The sequence below is a fragment of the Sus scrofa genome, chromosome 9 (genome assembly GCF_000003025.6).
Source record: "Sus scrofa isolate TJ Tabasco breed Duroc chromosome 9, Sscrofa11.1, whole genome shotgun sequence".
Classification (NCBI taxonomy): domain Eukaryota; kingdom Metazoa; phylum Chordata; class Mammalia; order Artiodactyla; family Suidae; genus Sus; species Sus scrofa.
The window spans coordinates 66,632,747-66,652,845 of NC_010451.4; the positions used below are offsets into that span (position 1 = coordinate 66,632,747).

General features: G+C 50.0%; 1 protein-coding gene across 2 annotated transcripts in view; it reads right to left on the bottom strand.

The window, feature by feature from the left end:
• RAB7B (RAB7B, member RAS oncogene family) overlaps positions 2,890 to 20,099 on the bottom strand; it is a 30,399-nt gene continuing 13,189 nt past the window's right edge. For both annotated transcript variants that reach the window (XM_003357412.4, XM_005667540.3), the window contains exons 3-6: positions 19,959 to 20,085; positions 18,761 to 18,976; positions 7,447 to 7,572; positions 2,890 to 5,562 (exon numbers count right to left, since the gene is read on the bottom strand). In XM_003357412.4, coding sequence (XP_003357460.1) covers positions 5,482 to 5,562; positions 7,447 to 7,572; positions 18,761 to 18,976; positions 19,959 to 20,085 — 550 coding nt within the window. In that variant the 3' untranslated portion in view covers positions 2,890 to 5,481. The remainder of the gene's footprint in view (positions 5,563 to 7,446; positions 7,573 to 18,760; positions 18,977 to 19,958; positions 20,086 to 20,099) is intronic.

Here is a 20,099-nt window from a genome sequence, read left to right on the forward strand (position 1 = left end):
CCAATGGGTTAAGGATCCGGCATTGCCGTGAGCTGTGGTATAGGTCGCAGATGCGGCTTGGATCTGGCATTGCTGTGGCTGTGGTGTAGGCCGGCAGCTACAGCTCTGATTAAACTCCCAGCTTGGGAACCTCCATATGCCTCGGGTCTGGCCCTAAAAAGACAAAACAAACAAACAAACAAACAAACAAAAACAAAAAAAAACAAAACCAAACAAGCTCTGCCCTTGGGGAGACTACAGTCTAGGGACAAAAAGACAAACAATTATGATAAAATCATGTAGGAGCCATTCCTTCCAAAAATAGTTTTCGAGTTCCTACCACCTGTCAGGCATTGCTCTGGGCACAGGGGAAGTGATGGTGAATAAAAACCAAGGAAAACCCCTGCCCTGTGGCACTTCTATCCTAGCGGAGCTGACATTCTGGCACCATGATCATGGGGGCGGGCAGTGGGGGACATGTGGCCTTGGGATCAGGGCAGCCTTACCAGAGGAAAATGATGCTTTACCTAATAACTAATAGCTAAGGGGGAGCTAGCCTGGTGACAGGTCAGAGAGGGGCCAGTGTTCCTCCAGGTGGGGGAGGGAGGGTGAGAGACCTACCTGGGGACCAAGAGAAAGTCCTCTGTTGGCAGCATCAAGAGAGGCTGTGGCTTGGAGTTCCTACTGCGGCTCAGTGGAAACGAATCTGACTAGCATCCATGAACCCTGGCCTCACTCAGCGGGTTAAGGATCTGGCGTTGCCGTGAGCTGTGGTGTAGGTCGCAGATGCAGCTAGGATCTGGCGTTGCTGTGCCTGTGGTGTAGGATGGCAGCTGTAGCTTCGATTGGACCCCTAGCCTGGGAACCTCCATATGCTGTGGGTGTGGCCCTAAAAAGACAAAAAAAAAAAAAAAAAGTCTGTGGCCAGAGCTGAGCTCTGCTGAGCAGGCAGTGGCCAGCCATGGAGAGCCCTGTAGGTCATGGGAAGAACTTGTCCCTCCTGGTGCCATTGCAATGACTGCCACATGGAGTGGCTGGGAAAGGGACAGGAGGGCAGGCAGGAGGCCAGAGGGAGGGCCATGGGGTCCAGGCAAGGCCTGTGTTGGGCTGGCCCTGTTGCAGCCGAAGATGAGGGGAAGAAGGGGTGAATTCAGGAGAGTAACGAGGGGGTGTTGGGACTCAGTGGGGTGTGGCTGGGGGGGGGCGAGGCAGCCTCAGTCCCTTCATCTGAAAAATGGGGTGAATGTCCTCCTCTACGGGCTGTTCTGGGGATCCATGGAGATGAGGAAAGCTCTTAGCAGTCTTACTGTCCCCTCGCCACCAGCGCCCACTCATTTGTTTTTTTTCTTCTCCCTTCCAAACTTATGAGTTTATTTATAATTGTTCAGTACTTCAGCAAGGGAAATCTACTGTCTGATCTTTGAAGCCTTTGCTCCCTTCCCCACCACATACACACACAGGCACATGAACATACAAAGACACACACACACACACACACAGAGTCCTGGTACTGAACATACAAAGACACACACACACACACACACACACACACACACACACACACACACACAGAGTCCTGGTACTGGCTGCTGCGTTCTACTGGGACTAAACTTCCCACCTAGCCTGTCCCCTGCCTCCTGCCAACCCCAGATGGCGGCTCCAGGTGTGCCCACAACTGGCATGGCTTCACATTGGCCCACAGTCGCCGCTGGGTCTGCTGTGCCTGGCCATTATTTTGGGTGTCGCTGCCAGGACGGCTGTTCTGTGGCTGCCTTTGGACTACGTGCTCCTGGGAACAAGACCGCATCCTGGGTGCCTGCCACAGGCCTGCCTGCGGGAGTTGCCTCTGGCCGGTGGTCTGGGCAGTGGGAGACTCCAGAGCAAATCCAGAAACAACTAGCATTTCCTCCAACCCCTTTGGGCGGTACGGCTTCCCCCCACTCCCCCGTGGCCCTGTGGGGCCCAGACAGTATTATTTGGTGATAAGATTTGTGTTTGTTTTTTCCAAGCCCCAAGGGCATGTGTCACCCGGACCCCTAGCCTGTATTCTATGCTCATTGGTAGCCTGGAGTCACCCCTCGGGCAGGGCTGTGGTGGGGAGAGGAGCAGTCTGGTCGGAGCAGTCTTTGTGTGTCTTTTTAGGGCATATAGAAGTTCCCAGGCTAGGGGTGGAACTGGAGTTGCAGCTGCTGGCCTCCGCCACAGCCATGGCAATACCGCATCCCAGCCGCATCTGTAACCTACACTGCAGCTCACAGCAACTCTGGATCCTTAACCCACTGAGCGAGGCCAGGGATAGTCACGAGAGGACCTATGCCGTGGGCCTCAGCCCTCCACTCCCCACTCCCACGTGGACAGGACTAATCCTGGCTCCTGACTCAGGAGAAGATTCAAAAGGTGTGGTTTGGACCTGGGGTTGAATCTCCACGCAGCTCTTGCAAAGGCAGAACCTTCAATCTCCAAGCTGCCCAGGTGGGCCTGGCCAGGGCTCTGTCATTCTGGAGGGCACGGAAGACATACTGCTTACCCAGGCACGGCTTCCCTGTGTGTGCCACCTGCCCCATGCTTGGTTCGGCCACTGCCACTGTGGCCATCTTGGAACTTCCTCATTTTCGGACTAGGGGTGGGGCATTTTCATTTTGCACTGGGCCCTGCCAGTTATATAACTGGTCCTATTTTACTTTTGGTTGTCTTCATCTTCCTTTTAGTATTATTATTATTTTTTTTTTTGGCCGCGCCCATGGCATGCGGAAGTTCCTGAACCAGGGACCAAACCTGACCTGAACCATGGCAGCAGTGACGATGCCAGATCCTTAACCCCTGGGCTACCAGGGAACTCCCTCTTTTCCTATCTTTTGAATTTTAAAGGAAGTCACTTTTCAAAATTAAAAAACTCAATACCACACAGGATCAAAACAAACACAGACATTTATTATTTGTTCTGCACATTTAGAAGGGCCCTTATGTCCACTGTGGTGCACAAGCTGCAGTACACACCCCACATGGCCAATCCATAGTCCGACTGACTCCCAGGTGAGTCTGGTGACATGTAGTGCCACCCCCAAGAAGGACAGAGACAGGTGTGCTCCTGGCCACCTGCTCCCATGCCTGGTCCATGCTGCTGCCCATGATGAGTTCTTACTTCACAGCTGGCTGGGGGGGAAGGCGTTCCCCAAACTCTCTTACTGACCCCCACCTCCCCATCTCCTACCTCCCGGGGTATCTTCAGAGTCAGACAACACTTGGAAGTCATAGGCCAACATCCCCAGCTCTGCTTGGAGCTCAGGGAAGGATACTCCCAAGCAGACAGGAGACTTTTTTTTTCCCAGGCCACCTTTGTGGCATATGGAAGGTCCCTGGCTGGAGGTCAGATCAGAGCTGCAGCTGCCGACCTACACCACAGCCATAGCAACATCAGATCCAAGCCGCATCTTCAAACTATGCCGCAGCATGTGGCAACACCGGATCCTTAACCACTGAGAGAGACTAGGGATTGAACCTGCACCCTCACAAACACTATGTCGTGTTCTTAACCTGCTGAGCCACAACAGCACTCCCTAGAGAGGAGACTTCTGTGGTGGGCATGGATGTGACCGCTGGAGGTCCTGGTGGGTCAGCATATGCCTACTCCCTCTAGGCAGGACCCTGTCAGTGCTGTCTGCCAAGGAAGAAAAAGTAGATTATGGCTGTAGAGTCTGCAGGAACACAAATCCATGAGATTTCCAGGTCTCTCTTCTAAATTTGCCGGGGATGCAGATTTCTTGCCTGAATCATTGATGCTGCAGTTTTTACCATCTCTCAGGAGGCTTAAGAAATTAGGATTTTCCTTGGAGTTCCCGTCGTGGCGCAGCAGAAACGAATCCGACTAGGAACCATGAAGTGGCTGGTTTGATCCCTGGCCTTGCGCAGTGGGTTAAGGATCCGGTGTTGCCATGAGCTGTGGTGTAGGTCGCCGACGCGGCTCGGATCCTGCGTTGCTGTGGCTGTGGCTGTGGTTGTGGCCGGCAACCATAGCTCCCATGAGACCCCTACCCTGGAAACCTACATATGCTGCGGGTGTGGCCCTATAAAGAAAAAAAAAGAAAGAAAGAAATTGGGATTTTCCCTGCTCCACAAATCTCCAAGGGCTGAAAATGCCCAGAGCCCAAGAACCAACTTTGAGCACCAGCACAGAAAACAGCCACTCTTCAAGTGTCCACGGAGCGTTGGTTGGCTGCTCGCTGGAATGAAAGGAGCCCTGCTGCCCTCTGGTGGCCAATCGGCAGAGACGCAAGGCGTCAACCAAGGGCGCGAGGCCCTTTTGCTAGTCTCCGGGACAGCCCCCTGGAATCCAGATAAATTAATGTCTTTTTACTGTGCCTGGAACACAGCAATCTTTTCCTGACCCTGGGGTCTTGGCCTTTTCTGCTAACTCTCCTCACGTGTTCTCTGTCCAGTTCAGGGGTCAGCCCCTTGCTCATTCTCTAGCCTTTGGACTAACGCCAACTCCCCAGGGAAGCCCTCCTGGACGCTTTGGTCTGAAACAACACCCAACCCCACCCTCTGTCACTCTCTATCACCTTATTTCACGTTGTTCAAGCACTTACCTGCTATATGAAAATAAATGTCTGTTTAAATTCAGTGTTTATTTCCTCTCTCCTTCACCAGAATGTCAGGTCCAGGAGAGCAAGGTCCCTGTTACATTTGCCACTGGACCTCAGTGCATCATACATAGTAGATACGCAAAAATACTTGTTGAAAGAATAGTAAATGTATCTCAACAAGAGCAACTGAGACTTAAGCAGAGCTTCCGGTCCTGAAAACCACACCGAGGCAGGCAGAACATGCGCCATCCCCATTTGACAGATGAATAAACTGAGGCTCTGAGAGAGATACAGGAGTTGCCTGAGCACTGCAGGGAGAAACGCGCCAGTCTCTGGAGGGTATTCCTGGGCTCCCTCTGTCCTGCACTCTGAAGTGGGGGGAGACGGGGTGGGGGGTGGGGGGCCAGGCCTGAACAGCTGCGCCAGAGGTTGAAGTAGACCCTCACTCCCTGGCCTCAGCTACAAGAGAGGCTGAGCTACATCTTTGTCCAAAGCTGTGCTGTGGCTCTGATGGGAGGTGGTGGTGGATGGGGCGAGAACGGCCAGTCCATAGAGGAATATGACAGACAGCATCCTGTCTGCAGAGATGGGCATCCTAGAGGCAGGGGTGTGTTTGGGGAGGGTGGGTGGCAAGAAGGCTGGCGGCAGCAAGAGAACTGTGACTCCCCAGGACGTGGCGGTGACATTCTAAGTTTCTTCTGGACTCAAGGGCCCGGTCCTGTCCTTACTACGCTCAGCCTGAGGCAGGGCTGCCCTCTGGTTCTGGATCCAGGGCAGGTGCAAGGGGGTTCAGGGCCCTGGCCACAGAGCCTAGACTGCTGGGCTGAGCATGGGCAGGGGATGAGGCTGGTGGGGGCCTGGGACAACCAGGCCCTAGGCGTGCTCTGCCTCTGGGCATGCAGAGCCGGAGTCTGCAAGGTCAACAGCATCTGCTCTTGGACTGGTCTTCTGGTGAGAGCTTGATGGAGTCTGTGAAGTAACTCTCTAAGATGCTTCGATACTGTGGAAGGAAAAGAGGAGTCAGGAGTTCTTATTGTGGCGCAGTGGAAACGAATCCGGCTAGGAACCATGAGGTTGCAGGTTTGATCCCTGGCCTCACTCAGCGGGTTAAGGATCTGGCGTTGTCGTGAGCTGCGGTATAGGTCCCAGACTCGGCTTGAATCCTGCGTTGCTGCAGCTGTGGTGTAGTCTGATTCGACCCCTAGCCTGGGAACCTCCATATGCTGTGGGTTCAGCCCTAAAAAGACCAAAAAAAAAAAAAAAAAAAAAAAGAAAAAAACCCCACCAAAAAACTCACAGGAGCAAACTCTGAAATTAAGGCAGTGGGTGTAAGAACGGCAAGCTGCAGCCCTCTCTCTGGGCAGCCGCTAGAGAGGTGGCTGCTGTCCCTTTTCGTCATGGACAACCCACAGGGCTGGGCCAGGTAGACCAGTGACAGCGGGCCTGTCCACATTTGTTCCTTTCTTTAATTCAGAATCACTGCAGTGATGACCTTCTCCCTGTTTCTGAGAAGGCCACCTCGATTTCACGTGGCACAATAAAGAAACAAGCTGAGCCCCTCTCCGTGGGACTCTCTCCTGGACCCTCTTTGGTTTCCAAACTCCACATCAGAACAGCATTAAAGCCCTGCTACTGCTTCCAGGCAGACTTTCCTGATCTTCCTCTCGTCCTCCTCCTCCCCTGCCCCCACAGCTCGGGCTGTGTGCCCTTCCTCCAGGGCCACATCGCCAGTCCTTCCTCACCATACAATACCGGTACTGCAGCCACACATTTGTCCCACTTAGGAGAGCGAGGGGTCCCCAAACCCTGCACAGTGCCCAGCACCTGCTTCTTCTTTTTTTTTTTTAATTTTTTTTAGGGCCACACCTGTGACATATGGAGGTTCCCAGGCTAGGGGTCTAATCGGAGCTTAGCCTACGCCACAGCCATAGCAACACCAGATCTGAGCCACGCCTGCGACCTACACCACAGCTCACAGCAACTCCGGGTCCTTAACCCACTGAATGAGGCCAGGGATCAAACCCGAAGCCTCATGGTTCCTAGTCGGATTTGTTTCCACTGTGCCACAACGGGAACTCCAACACCTGCTTCTTGAATGACCACACCAAGGGGTCTCCATTGATCCCCCCATTTTTTGTGTTGTCTTTTTAGGGCCGCAGCTATGCCAGATCCATGTCTGCAACCTATACCACAGCTCATGGCAATGATGGATCCTTAACCCATTGAGCGAGGCCAGGGATCAAACCTTTGTTCTCACGGACATGAGTTGGGTTCATTGCCACTGAGCTACAACTGGGAACTCCTGATCCACCTTTTTGACTGGAGGATGTCAGCAATGCCTGCAGGCTGGATTATTTCACCTGGACCAATATCTGCCAACATAAGGCTTCTCTTCCACCAGTGAGGCTTGAACTGAGGTCATGGCTTCTAAGACCCTTACTACGTGAGAATCTTTAGGCATGCGGTGCAGGACTGCATTTTTTAGAAACTCCGCAGATGATCATCAGCCAGATTGAGGGACCTCCAACAATATACTCTAAGGACGCATAAAGCCTCTGGTATCTTGTGGTTCCAGAACTGAAGTATTGCTGAGTCCATTCAGCAACTAATTAACTAAGACAAGGAGCAATTCTGGCCCACCCACATCCCACCCTGAGCCCAAGAGGTTCTTTCCTAGACACTCCTTTTTGTTTTTTGGTTTTTTTTTTTAGCCACAGCCGCACCCGTGGCATGTGGCATGTGGAAGTTCCGGGGCTAGGGATGGAACTGCACCACGGCAGCGACCCAAGCTGCTGCAGTGACAAGGTCGGATCCTTAATCTGCTGTGTCACAGGAGAACACCTGGAGTTCCTGAGTCCCCCTGGCCCTGGCAGGTACCACTCACCCTCGACAGAGCCCGACCGGCCAGCATCTCAAAGGCCTGTACCACATTGATGTCATTCTTGGCACTGACTTCAAAATAGGGAATGTCCTTCTCTTTACACCAGCCTTGGGCTACCTCCTGCGGCACCTGAATGCAAGGGGAAGAAATGGTCACGGTTCCTGTATCACCTTCACCACCATCACCACATCCCCAGCTTCCCCACCACCACATCCCCAGCTTCCCCACCACCACTCCCATTTATTGACAGCCTTCCCTGGGTCTGTAGGTTTACATGTGAGATATATATATATATATATATATATATATTTGTCTTTTTGCCATTTCTTGGGCCGCTCCCGCGGCATATGGAGGTTCCCAGGCTAGGGGTCTGATCGGAGCTGTAGCCACCGGCCTACACCAGAGCCACAGCAGCGCGGGATCCGAACCGCATCTGCGACCTACACCACAGCTCATGGCCACGCCGGATCCTTAACCCACTGAGTGAGGCCAGGGATTGAACCCGCAACCTCATGGTTCCTAGTTGGATTTGTTAACCACTGAGCCATGATGGGAACTCCCATACATGTGATATTTTTTTACCACCAGTCCTTGAGGTTCTATTGCTGGCCCATTTTACAGATGAGGAGACTGAGGACTGCAGTGTAAGGGGCTGAGCAGGATTGGAACACAGGCTTGGCAGGATTAGAGCCCTCTGCACTATGCTGCCTTCTGAAGGCCTGGACTAGGAGCTTCCTCCTGCCCTGGCTTCTTCCTCAATCCCTTCAAAGGGAGGTGGACGGACAGACGCTGACCAGGGAGCCAGGACTTCCTTCCCCTGAGCTGGCTGACCAGGCCCATGCTCCTGGGCAGGAACTCAGGTCCTGCTAACCCTTCTTCTCTGGAACAGAATCCCAGAAACAGTTGAGAAGTTCCTACCATGGGCTAGGTATTATTACACATCTTCTCATAATAACTCATTTAATTCTCGAATAATCTTGTGAGATGGGTATTTTTATTTTATTTATTTATTATATATATATATATTTTTTTTTTTTTTTTTTTTTTTTTTTGCCACTGGAAGTGGCTTGTGGTCATTCCCAGACCGAGGTTGCAACCTGTGCCAAATCAGGGAGAGTGCCGAATTCTAACCACTAGACCACCAGGGAACTCCCAAGATGGGTCTTTTTAGCTTCACTTTATAGGTAAGAACATCGAGGCTCAGAGAGGTTCAGCAGCTTTCCTTGGATCACATAGCTAAGAGAGGCAACACTTGGATGCAGCCCCAGCTCAGTTCTCCCTTGGCATCTGCGCTGCCCTCTGCAGGTCACCGCACAGGAACTGTGCTTCTATTCTGTCTTTCCCACTGGACTGTAGGCTTCTGGAGCTCAGGGTCAGGACCTTTTTAGCTCTTAGCCTGGCACCACGAGCCACTCAGTACAGGCTGGATGAATACATGTCACCCAAATGCACATGCTATCACGGTTTGAGGATGTTGAATTGGAGAATACTCTAGCAGCCCTGGGCTACTTGTGATAATGAGTTCAACTGAATGTAGTCTAATCAATTATTTGGGGGGGAGGAAAGGACCATGTATTGAACATTTGCTGTGCCTGGTGCTTTATATTTCCCCTTATTTAAGGGAGTCAAGGATTTTCTCATGGGGAAAGGACCATTCTGCCCCTTTCCCTGAACACAGGGCAGCCAGGGGGAAGGACTATCCCTCATCAAATCATCTCCTGCAGGTCATGTCTATCTTACTGGCTTGTAAGAACCTTCACAGTCCCAGGTCCCTCTGGCCCTCGCTGTCCTGGCCTCAGGAGTGGTCGCTAGTGGCTCTCGTTCATTCACAAAGCCTCTGCTGTCCACCAGCATTGCTCTGGAATTGTGAGGCTTGCTTCCTAGGACAGGAGGGTAGAAACTGTGGTCCAGCCCCCATGATCAGTATCCAGGAGCTGCTGCTCCTGAATAGAGCTGCAGGGGTGGGGGGTGGGGTTGTTCAGAGACCCCAGACCCTGGTCTTGACCTCTGATCTCTAAGGTCCTCCTGCCTTTTGGGGCAAGGGGTCCCTGAACTGGCCAGGATTGCACTCTTCTGTAAAGAGCATAGATGCCCCCAACCTGGTGAGAAGCCAAGCAGCCTCACAACTCAGGGAAAGTCCTGAAGTATTTGGATGAAGAATCGAGGATGGCCAGCTTGCTGATTATTATTGTCCTCATTGGTGACATGCAAATAAAGAATTCCCGGAAATGATGTGCTAATACCCTGATGGCGTCTAGGAATGCAAAGGGCTTTGTATCTTTCAAAGTCCTTTAAAAGACTTTAGAGTAAGGAGGGGACTTAAACTTCTTATCGCTCTTTCCTTCTTTATATCCCTCCTCCCCTTCCCTCAGGAGATGAGAATTTTCCTGGGTACATCACTGGTGCTCTGGATTTGCAGTAAAATGGAAGTGAGTCGAAATAAAGAGAAGTGCCTCTATTTCTCCAGGAGGCAGGGGGATTCTTTATATTTTATGACATGAGAAGCAGAAGCTCAGTGCCCAAGGTCACCCAGAGACAGAGCTAGGAAGATAAGCCCACAGATGTACCCGGCTGGTCTCGGCTGTCCCGTCTCTCCCACTGACAGTGACTAGGTCTGCCTGGTGCCTGGTTATGACAGACAGTTTCTCTCATGTCCCCTTGTTCTTTCTCTGTTTTTATTTTATCTTATTTTTTAATTTTTTGGCTGTCCTGCGGCATATGGAGTTCCTGGGCCAGGGATCAGATCTGAGCCACAGCTGCAACTTAAGCCAAAGTGGCAGCAACGCCAGATCCTTAACCCAACTGTGCCAGGGATTGAACCTTCATCCCAGCACTCCCTAAACGCCACAAATCCCATTGCGCCACAGAGGGAACTCCTTTCTGGTTTTTTTTTTTTTTTTTTTTTTTTAGTCTTTTTCTAGGGCCACACACACAGTATATGGAGGAGGTTCCCAGGCTAGGGGTCTAGTCGGAGCTGCAGCTGCAGGACTACACCAGAGTCACAGCAATGCCAAATCCAAGCCAAGTCTGTGACCTACATCACAGCTCACAACAATGCCGGATCCTTAACCCACTGAGCAAGGCCAGGGATCGAACCTGCAACCTCACAGTTCCTAGCTGGATTCGTTAACCACTGAGCCATGATGGGAACTCCTCCTTTCTATTTTTTATGGAATGATTAAATACACACTGCAGAATATCAGCTGAGATTGTGTTGCAAATTAACAATCTTTTTATATCCCCTCATCTCTCCCACTCAACCTCAGAAGGCTGCCCTGGGAAGAAAGTGACTCACACAGCGGATCTCCCTTTGCCCTTTCGATTCAGTTACAGCTGCGTGATGTTTAAAATCATCTTGTCTTGGAGTTCCTGTTGTGGCTCAGGGGTAACGAACCCAACTAGTATCGTGAGGACGCGGATTTGATCCCTTGCCTCGCTCAGTGGTTCCCTAGCCTGGGAACTTCCATATGCGGAAGATGGGGCCCTAAAAAAAAAAAAAAGAAACCATCTTGTCTTTCATTTATAAAATAAAGGTTATTTATAACTTAGGCGCCGACTGTGGAAGTAAACTCAGGATTCGTGTGATACTTCGGGACATGGGAAATGTGAAAATTTTGAAAGTGTTATTTCCATTAATTTTGCTTTTGGCTGATGATATACTATTAACATTTTGTTTTTCCTGTTACAGTTTTGCTTATTCATCAGAGGTCAAATGTTTGACAAAATTAGCCCATTTTGCATAGTTTTCTTTATGATGCTTTTCCATCTCAGTGCACTTAAAACAACCACTCATGTGTGTTAAAATTCACCTGTCGGATACATCTTAAACCACTATCAAAGAATATCTTCAGAAAATGTAATCCCAATGTTACAAATCAGCAGTAAGTCAGAAACTGCCCACCTGAGAATAAGGCAGAATTCACATCCTAGTGAATAAATTCCTCATAGCATAGAGGCTAGCAGAGCTGTCCTTCCTAACAAACTAATAAATTTTTTTTCACTTTTACCTTCTGTAGGAGGAGTAGGGGTCTTTAAAAAATATCTAAGTCAATAATTTCTTTAAAATTATCCTGGTGATTTATTTATTTATTTATTTATTATGGTAAATATACATAAACATAAAATTTACCATTTGAACTATATTTAAGCATACGCTGTAGTGACATTAATACATTCACGTGATTATGTAAACCACTGCCACTACTCATCTCCACAACTCTTTCACCATCCCGAAGCTAACATTTTTGTTTTTTTTTTTTCTCATTACTAGGGCCGCTCCTGCGGCATATGGAGGTTCCCAGGTTAGGGGTCGAATTGGAGCTGTAGCCGCCGGCCTATGCCACAGCCATAGCAACGCGTCTGTGACCTATACCACAGCTCAAGGCAACGCTGGATCCTTAACCCACTGAGCAAGGCCAGGGATCGAACCCACCACCTCATGGTTCCTAGTCGGATTCGTTAACCACTGCGCCTCGATAGGAACTCCGCTAACATATTTTTAATTATATTTGTTAATCAAAGTATAGTTGATTTACAATGCTGTGCCCATTTCTGCTGTACAGGAAAGTGACTCAGTCATACATATATATATTCTTTTTAAAATATTATCATGCTATTAGTCATATTATTATTATATTTACATTAATATTGTCCTCACGGCCTATACAGTAAGACCTCATGGTCTATCTACTCTAAATGAAATAGTGTGCATCTATTAACTGCAAACTCCCAGTCCATCCCACTCCCTCCCCTCTCCCCCTTGGCAACCACAAGTCTGTTCTCTATGTCCATGATCTGTTTCTTGTTCTATAGATAAGTTTATTTGTACCATATTTTAGAGTCCACATATAAGTGATACCATATGGTATTTGTCTCTGTCTCTCTCTTTTTTTTTTTTGGTCTAATTTAGGGCCACTCTCGCGGCATATGGAGGTTCCCAGGCTAGGGGTCGAATCGGAGCTACAGTTGCCAGCCTACACCGGAGCCACAGCAACGCCAGATCCTTAACCCACTGAGCGAGGCCAGGGATCAAATCCGAAACCTCATGGTTCCTAGTTGGGTTGGTTAACCACTGAGCCATGATGGGAACTCCGATATTTGTCTCTTTCTGATTTACCTCACTTACTATGATAATCTCTAGTTGCATCCAAACCTAACAAATATGTTTGAAATATTCATTTTCTTTTTGTTAACGAGGAAAAGCTTCCATATCTTTCCAGCCCACATCTTGGACATATTAAGAAGGAGGATAACAATCACTTCCATTTATTAAAGTTGTCATGTGCTTTATTTATAGGCATCATTCCCTATACCCCTCAAAAAAATCTACATGAAATCGGAGTTCCCGTCATGGTGCAGTGGAAACAAATCCGACTAGGAGCCATGAGGTTTCGGGTTCGATCCCTGGGCTCGCTCAGTGGGTTAAGGATCCGGTGTTGCCGTGAGCTGTGGTGTGGGTTGCAGACGCGGCTCAGATTCCGAGTTGCTGTGGCTGTGGTGCAGGCCGGCGGCTACAGCTCCGATTAGACCCCTAGCCTGGGAACCTCCACATGTGGCCCTCAAAAGGAAAACAAAACCCAGATGAAATCAATGTCTGGTCTCCATTTCACAGATGAAGAAGCTGGAACTGCCCAAAAGACAGTCGTGAATTTGAGCCCAAACCCAATTAGGGGTCTAATTGGAGCCCAGAGAAGGTGACCCTTCAGGCGGCTCTCTTATCCACTCGGCCCCGAGCAAAGGAGAACTGACTCCAGCCTGGCTCTCAGCCGGCCTGCTCCATCCCCACACCTGGCCTCCTCTGCTTCCTCTGCTTCCTGTGCATTGAGGGGGCGGCCCTTACCCAGCCTCACCTTTGGCCCTTCGATCCTGGGTCTCCTGACTGAAGTCCCTCTGCTCTCTCCACCCCCAGTTTGGCCTCCCCACTTCCCGGTGCTCCTTTCATGACTGCCAGCCCTTCCTCATCTCTGTTCCTCCTCTCTGCCTCCCTCCAGACCCTTTTCCCGGAGCCTACCTGTGAACAAACGCCCCTGTCGGCCTCCTCCAGGGCCCCCTATTTTTTTTTTTTTTTTTGGTCTTTTTGCCATTTCTAGGGCCGCTTCCACGGCATATGGAGGTTCCCAGGTCAGGGGTCGAATCGGAGCTGTAGCCACCGGCCTGCCAGAGCCACAGCAACACGGGATCGGAACCGCGTCTGCAACCTAAACCACAGCTCAGGGCATCGCCAGATCCTTAACCCGCTGAGCAAGGCCAGGGATCGAACCCGCAACTTCATGGTTCCTAGTCGGATTCGTTAACCACTGAGCCACAACGGGAACTCCTAGGGCCCCCTCTTTCCTCCCTGTTTTGGCTGAACCCTGGCTTTTCCCAGAGATCCCCCTGTCTCCCTCTCCAGTGGGGGCTATTTCCACACCCTGTTCACCACAGACCCCAGAGAGGGGTTGTTCCTGCCTGGGGCTTCACTACTTCTTTCACTTTTATCCTTCCTCTCTCTGCAGAACAAAGCTCATCCATCTCCCCCGGCTTGGATTGGACGCCCTCTACCCCTCCAGTCATCACCTACACCTCTCATCCAGCCAGGTACCTGCTGACTCATGCAACACTTGCCATCTAGTGAGACTTCCTCTCCATGCAGCCCCCTCCTCTCAGAGCCTCACACTTCCTTCCCCTCCAACAGTGCTCATCTTCTCTCTATGCTGCCTCTCCCTCCCAGCCCAGACTCAGGGCCTCCATAAAATATTATGTCTGATCTCCCAGTCTGTGGTTCCATCTCTTTCTCCCTCATCCCTCTGTCCTGCTCCTCAACCTCTGACATGGCAGCCCCTGGCCCTTCCGTCTCTCCCTCCATGGGTCTCAGTGCCCTCCCAGCTCTATCCTTCAGCTGCTCTTGTCTTCCATCAGGTCCCTGGGTTTGATTGCATGTACTGCTGCTGAAGAAAAACACGACGAAGACTCCACCTCCAACTCCTGGTCCCCTCCTTGGGCTGAGCCCTTTGGTTCTGGTCTTTGCCCTGGACTAGCTCCCTTGCCCAGTTCTCTCCAGAGTAACTGGCGCAGCGTCGCCATGACTCATGAGCCACCTCCTTGGCTCCCTCCCCTCCCTCTCAATAGAAGATGGTGCTTCTTATTTCACTGAGGAAAAGTCAGACCCTCAGTCTTGAAGTCCTTCAATTTCCCACCCCCTGACCTGGAGACCTAGGCAGCAGGAGGCCAAAATGGAAGTTTTGGCAGCGACACTAGAATTTGATCGATGCCACATATTAAGCTGGCTGGGAGTCGGACTACCCCTGGGACCCTGCATATTTCCAAAAGTTCATGACCAAGAATCTACTAGATGACTCTAAAACCCCTGGAAAGGATTGAAAAAGAGGGTCTGAAAGGATTTGGGGAGAGAGTAGTGTGGGGGGCACACCTCCCACAAGAGAGGGCTTATGTAAGACCTCCCCTCTGGGTAGAAGACGGCTTCTAGGAGGCCTCTTGGAATGAACCCTGGAGTTTGGTGGCAACAGTGGATTGGTGTTTGACTGCATCTGAGGGACTTAAGGCAAAAGGCAACAGGGCAGGACTTCCCATCGTGGCTCAGTGGTTCATGAACCTAGCTAGCAAGCATGAGGACGCCGGTTCAATCCCTGGCCTTGCTCAGTGGGTTAAGGATCTGGCGTTGCCATGAGCTGTGATGTAGGTGGCAGATGTGGCTCAGATCCCACATTGCTGTGGCTCTGGCACAGGCCAGAGGCTACAGCTCAGATTTTACCCCTAGCCTGGGAACTCCATATGCCGTGGGTGTGGCCTCCCCCACCAAAAAAAAAAAAAAAAGAAAGAAAAAAAGAAAAAGAAAAAAACGCAACAGGGCAGAGGGGGGACAGCCTGCACTGAGAATGAATGAGCCTTGCCCCTCCTTTGGAGCCAGAATCCATGGGTGTGCCTTGTACAGGAGAGGTGGGCTCCGCAGAGCGCCAGCCAGCCTGGAGCAGTTGTAAATCCCATCAGGAAGAGTGCCTGCGGGAGGAGGTGACTCAGTGGGAGGAGGATGGAACTTCAACTTCTAAATAAGGAGCTGAAGAGAAGGAGGAAGAAAATGCAAAATGCTTGTCATGGGAGGAACCGTTAAGTGTCCCCAGTGAAGGCTTCTTAGGACCGAAAGGAGTAACCCATGAAGAGACAGCATGAAGTGCCTGCTGGGCTCAGAGATCACAGACTATTTAAGTCAAATATGGATTTTCCTGCTCTTCTGACCTCTTCTCTCTCTTTTTGCTTCGTTCCTGACAGGGTCTGAAACCAGAATGATCCTGAGAAGGGGAGGAAGTGTGGACACATAAAGTTGGCAATGAGAGGGAAAAGGAAAAAAAAAATTTCCCCCACATAGACCACAGTATTCTCACCTGTTCTCACCTGCAGGTGGTCTCAGTGGGAAAAAGAAGGGGAAATCTTTTTTTTTTTTTTTTTTTTGTCTTTTGCCTCTTTCTTGAGCCGCTCCTGTGGCACATGGAGGTTCCCAGGCTAGGGGTCGAATTGGAGCTGTAGCTGCTGGCCTACGAAGCCGCTGCATCTGGCCGCGTCTGTTACCTACACCACAGCTCATGGCAACACCGGATCCTTAACGCACTGAGCGAGGCCAGGGATCGAACCCGCAGCCTAATGGCTCCTAGTCGAATTCGTTAACCACTGCACCACGACCCACGACGGGAACTCCCAAGGGGAAACCCCTGGGCTCTGAATGAACTCAGGACTTTGATTCTTACTTGAGATCAGATATGTGTAATTAGAGGACTGACCCTGGATTTGTAACCTAAAGTGCTTATTAGATTTCTATTTCCAGCGTAGACTTTTCCTTTGAAGTTTCATTCTTTTTTTTTTTTTTTTAGGACCGCGTCCTTCTTCTTTTTTTTTTTTTTTGTCTTTTGTCTTTTTGTTGTTGTTGTTCTTGTTGCTATTTCTTGGGCCGCTCCAGAGGCATATGGAGGTTCCCAGGCTAGGGGTTAAATCGGAGCTGTAGCCACCGGCCTACGCCAGAGCCACAGCAACGCGGGATCCGAGGCGCATCTGCAACCTACACCACAGCTCACGGCAACGCCGGATCGTTAACCCACTGAGCAAGGGCAGGGACCGAACCCGCAACCTCATGGTTCCTAGTCGGATTCGTGAACCACTGCGCCACGACGGGAACTCCCAAGGGGAAACCCCTGGGCTCTGAATAAACTCAGGACTTTGATTCTTACTTGAGATCAGATATGTGTAATTAGAGGACTGACCCTGGATTTGTAACCTAAAGTGCTTATTAGATTTCTATTTCCAGCGTAGACTTTTCCTTTGAAGTTTCATTCTTATGTGGTCTAAAGCCTGCTGGTCATCCCCAATTAATTTTCTCCAGGCTTCTGAAATTCAACCTGTCAAACCAAAACTCTCGCTGATCAGGAAGTTCTTCTTTATGGAGGTGATAGCTTTGCTGAAAGCACCATCATCCATCCATCCATTGATCTAGCCATCCATCCTTCCAACTGCTACCCCAGTTCTCCTATCACTTTCCTCTATTTGAATGCTTATGAAAATGTGGTTCAAATGTGATGGCTTACTTCCCTATTTGTTTTCTCCATTTGAAACACTAAGACAACTTAGTGTTCAAACAGTTCTTTTTGGTGTCATTTTGGCTTCATTTGGCACAAGAGCATCTTTTACAAATTAAGTTAATTTCTGGAGTTTCTGTGTGGCGCAATGGTTAACGAATCTGACTAGGAACCATGAGGTTGCGGGTTCGGTCCCTGGTCTTGCTCAGTGGGTTAAGGATCTGGCGTGGCTGTGAGCTGTGGGGCGGGTCACAGATGCGGCTCGGATCCCGAGTTGCTATGGCTCTGCTGTAGGCCGGCGGCTACAGCTCCAATTTGACCCCTATCCTGGGAACCTCCATATGCTGCGGGAGCAGCTCAAGAAAAGGCAAAAAGACAAAAAAAAAAAAAAAAAAATTTAAGTTAATTTCTAGTCTTTTCTCACTAGTAAGTAAGGATGAACAGAGCTCTACTCAATGCCACTGCAATGAGAAACACCTACATAAATGTCATCACTGGAACCATGGAATCATATCATTGGTCAGGTGGTTAGCCAGCTGATGCTGAATATGCTTAGGCTAATAAAAAAATACATATTACTACCGTCCTAGAAAATGTGTAGATTCAAGAATTCATAATTGCAGATCCCCTATCTAACCCTGGGTAGAAATACTATTCTACAGGTTAATTCAAATCCCACCTTGCCTTCTTCTTCTTTTCTTGGCTGCAACATGCAATAGCTTGATGTAAGAACTCAGTTCCCAGACCAGGGATTGAACCCAGGCCACAGCACTGAAAGTGCTGAGTCCTAACCACTAGGCCGCTAGGGAACTCCCACCTGCCTTCCCCCCCCCTTTTTTTTTTTTTTTTTTTTGTCTTTTTGCTTTTTCTTGGGCCGCTCCCGCGGCATATGGAGTTTCCCAGGCTAGGGGTCTAATCGGAGCTGTAGCCGCCAGCCTACGCCAGAGCCACAGCAACACGGGATCCGAGGCGCGTCTGCAACCTACACCACAGCTCACGGCAACGCCGGATCGTTAACCCACTGAGCAAGGCCAGGGATCAAACCCACAACCTCATGGTTCCTAGTCGGATTCGTGAACCACTGCGCCACGACGGGAACTCCTCCCCCCCTTTTTTTTTTCCTTTATTCTTTTTGTCTTTTTAGAGCCTCACCCAAGGCATATGGAAGTTCCCAGGCTAGGGGTCAAATTGGATCTACAGCTGCCAGCCTATACCACAGTCACAGCAACACTGGATCCAAACCACATCTGTGACCTACACCACATCTCATGCTAACACCAGATCCCCAACCCACTGAGGGAGGCCAGGGATCAAACCTGCATCCTCACGGATACTAGTTAGATTTGATTCTGCTTCGCCATGACTGGAACTCCCCTACCTGCCTATTCCCGATGCCTTCATTCTTCAATTCCCTGTTTCTAAACAAAATTGCCTTCAATTCTCAGCTCACATCATGCAATTTCTTATCTTTGTTCATGGTGGTTTTTTTCAGCCAGGAACCTTCTTCCTCTAGGAAACTCTTTCGATATCCTGGGCTTGAATAGATGTCCCTCCATTATAGTCCTCAAATATCCAAAGTGTATTTCTCTGATTGCTTATGATTTACTGTATTATATCATAATTGTCTTTTAAATTATCCGCATCCTTTACCAGACTGAAATTCTAAAGGTAAAGACGGTGCATTCAGCTCTGTACACGTGGGACCTAACCCAGTGCTTGGCATATTGCCAGTGAATGAATGAATGAGTGAATGGTACCTGACGGTCTGCCAGATCGATCTTGTTCCCCAGCACCACCATGGGGTAGGACTGCTCCATCGGAATGGTTTTGGCCAGAACATCACCCCGCCAGGTTTCCAGGGCTTCAAAAGACTCCAGGTCAGTGACATCAAAAGCCAGGATGCAGCCATCAGAGCCTTTGTAGAATGTGGACACCATGGAGCGGAAGCGCTCCTGTCCGCCCGTGTCCCAGATCTGGAAAGGAAGAGCAGCGGCCCCATGGGGCTGTGATGAGTGGCTGGACAGATGCCTAACTGGGTCACATCGTGTCAAACCTTCCTTTCCTGGGAAGGGGGCAGGTAGCCCTGGCACAAGGGCACGGGGTCCTGTCACACACAGGCGTCTTGACCCTGTCGCTCATTGTACACTGCAGCATCTTGGTATCTGCACTAACATTTAGTGTCCCAAGGGTGCGTTCACATCTGAGCCCTCATTTTCCCCCTGGATCATCAGGACAGGCATTGTTATTCCATCTGACAGATATGGACCTTTGGAGTGACTTCCCCCAAGGCCACTTGACAAGTTTTCCAGGGAACCTGAACTTGGAGTGGGATGTCCCAGTCATGGATTAGTGCTCTTGCTTCTAGATCAGGAATCCACAAATTTTTCTATAAAGGGCCAAATAGTAAATATTGTAGGTTTGTTTGTTTGCTTTGCTTTGCTTTTTAGGGCCGCACCAGCAGCACATGGAGGTTCCCAGGCTAGGGGTTGAATGGGAGCTACAGCCGCTGGCTTACACCACAGCCACAGCAACGCGGGATCCGAGCCACGTCTGTGACCTACACCACAGCTCACGGCAACGCTGGATCCTTAACCCACTGAGTGAGGCCAGGGATCGAACCTGCATCCACGGGTTCGTTAACCACTGAGCCTCGAAGGGAACTCCAATATCGTAGGTTGGGCAGACGGTACTATCCGTTGCCACTACTCAATCCTGCTGTTTTTGTGTGAAAGCAGCCATAAGACTGTAAGTAAACAAAGGAGCATGGCTATGTTCCAATAAAACTTTATTTACAGAAACAGACAGTGGGTCAGATTGGACCCATGAGTTGAGGTTTGCCGATCTATGCTCTAGGCTATTCTAGCTCCTGGGACACATTGCTGTGTGAGTGGCTAGCCAGGATATGTGGGATGATTTTCAGGTATATGTTGAAGGGGGAGTGGAAGGGCTGCTCACCTGTAGCTTCAAAGTCGTGTCATCCAATATGATGATCTTAGAGAGGATGCTGGCCCCCAGTGTGGTCTGATAGTCTTCATAAAATGTCTTATGTACATACTGGTGGAGGAGGGAGGTCTTGCCTACACTGAGGGAAAAAAA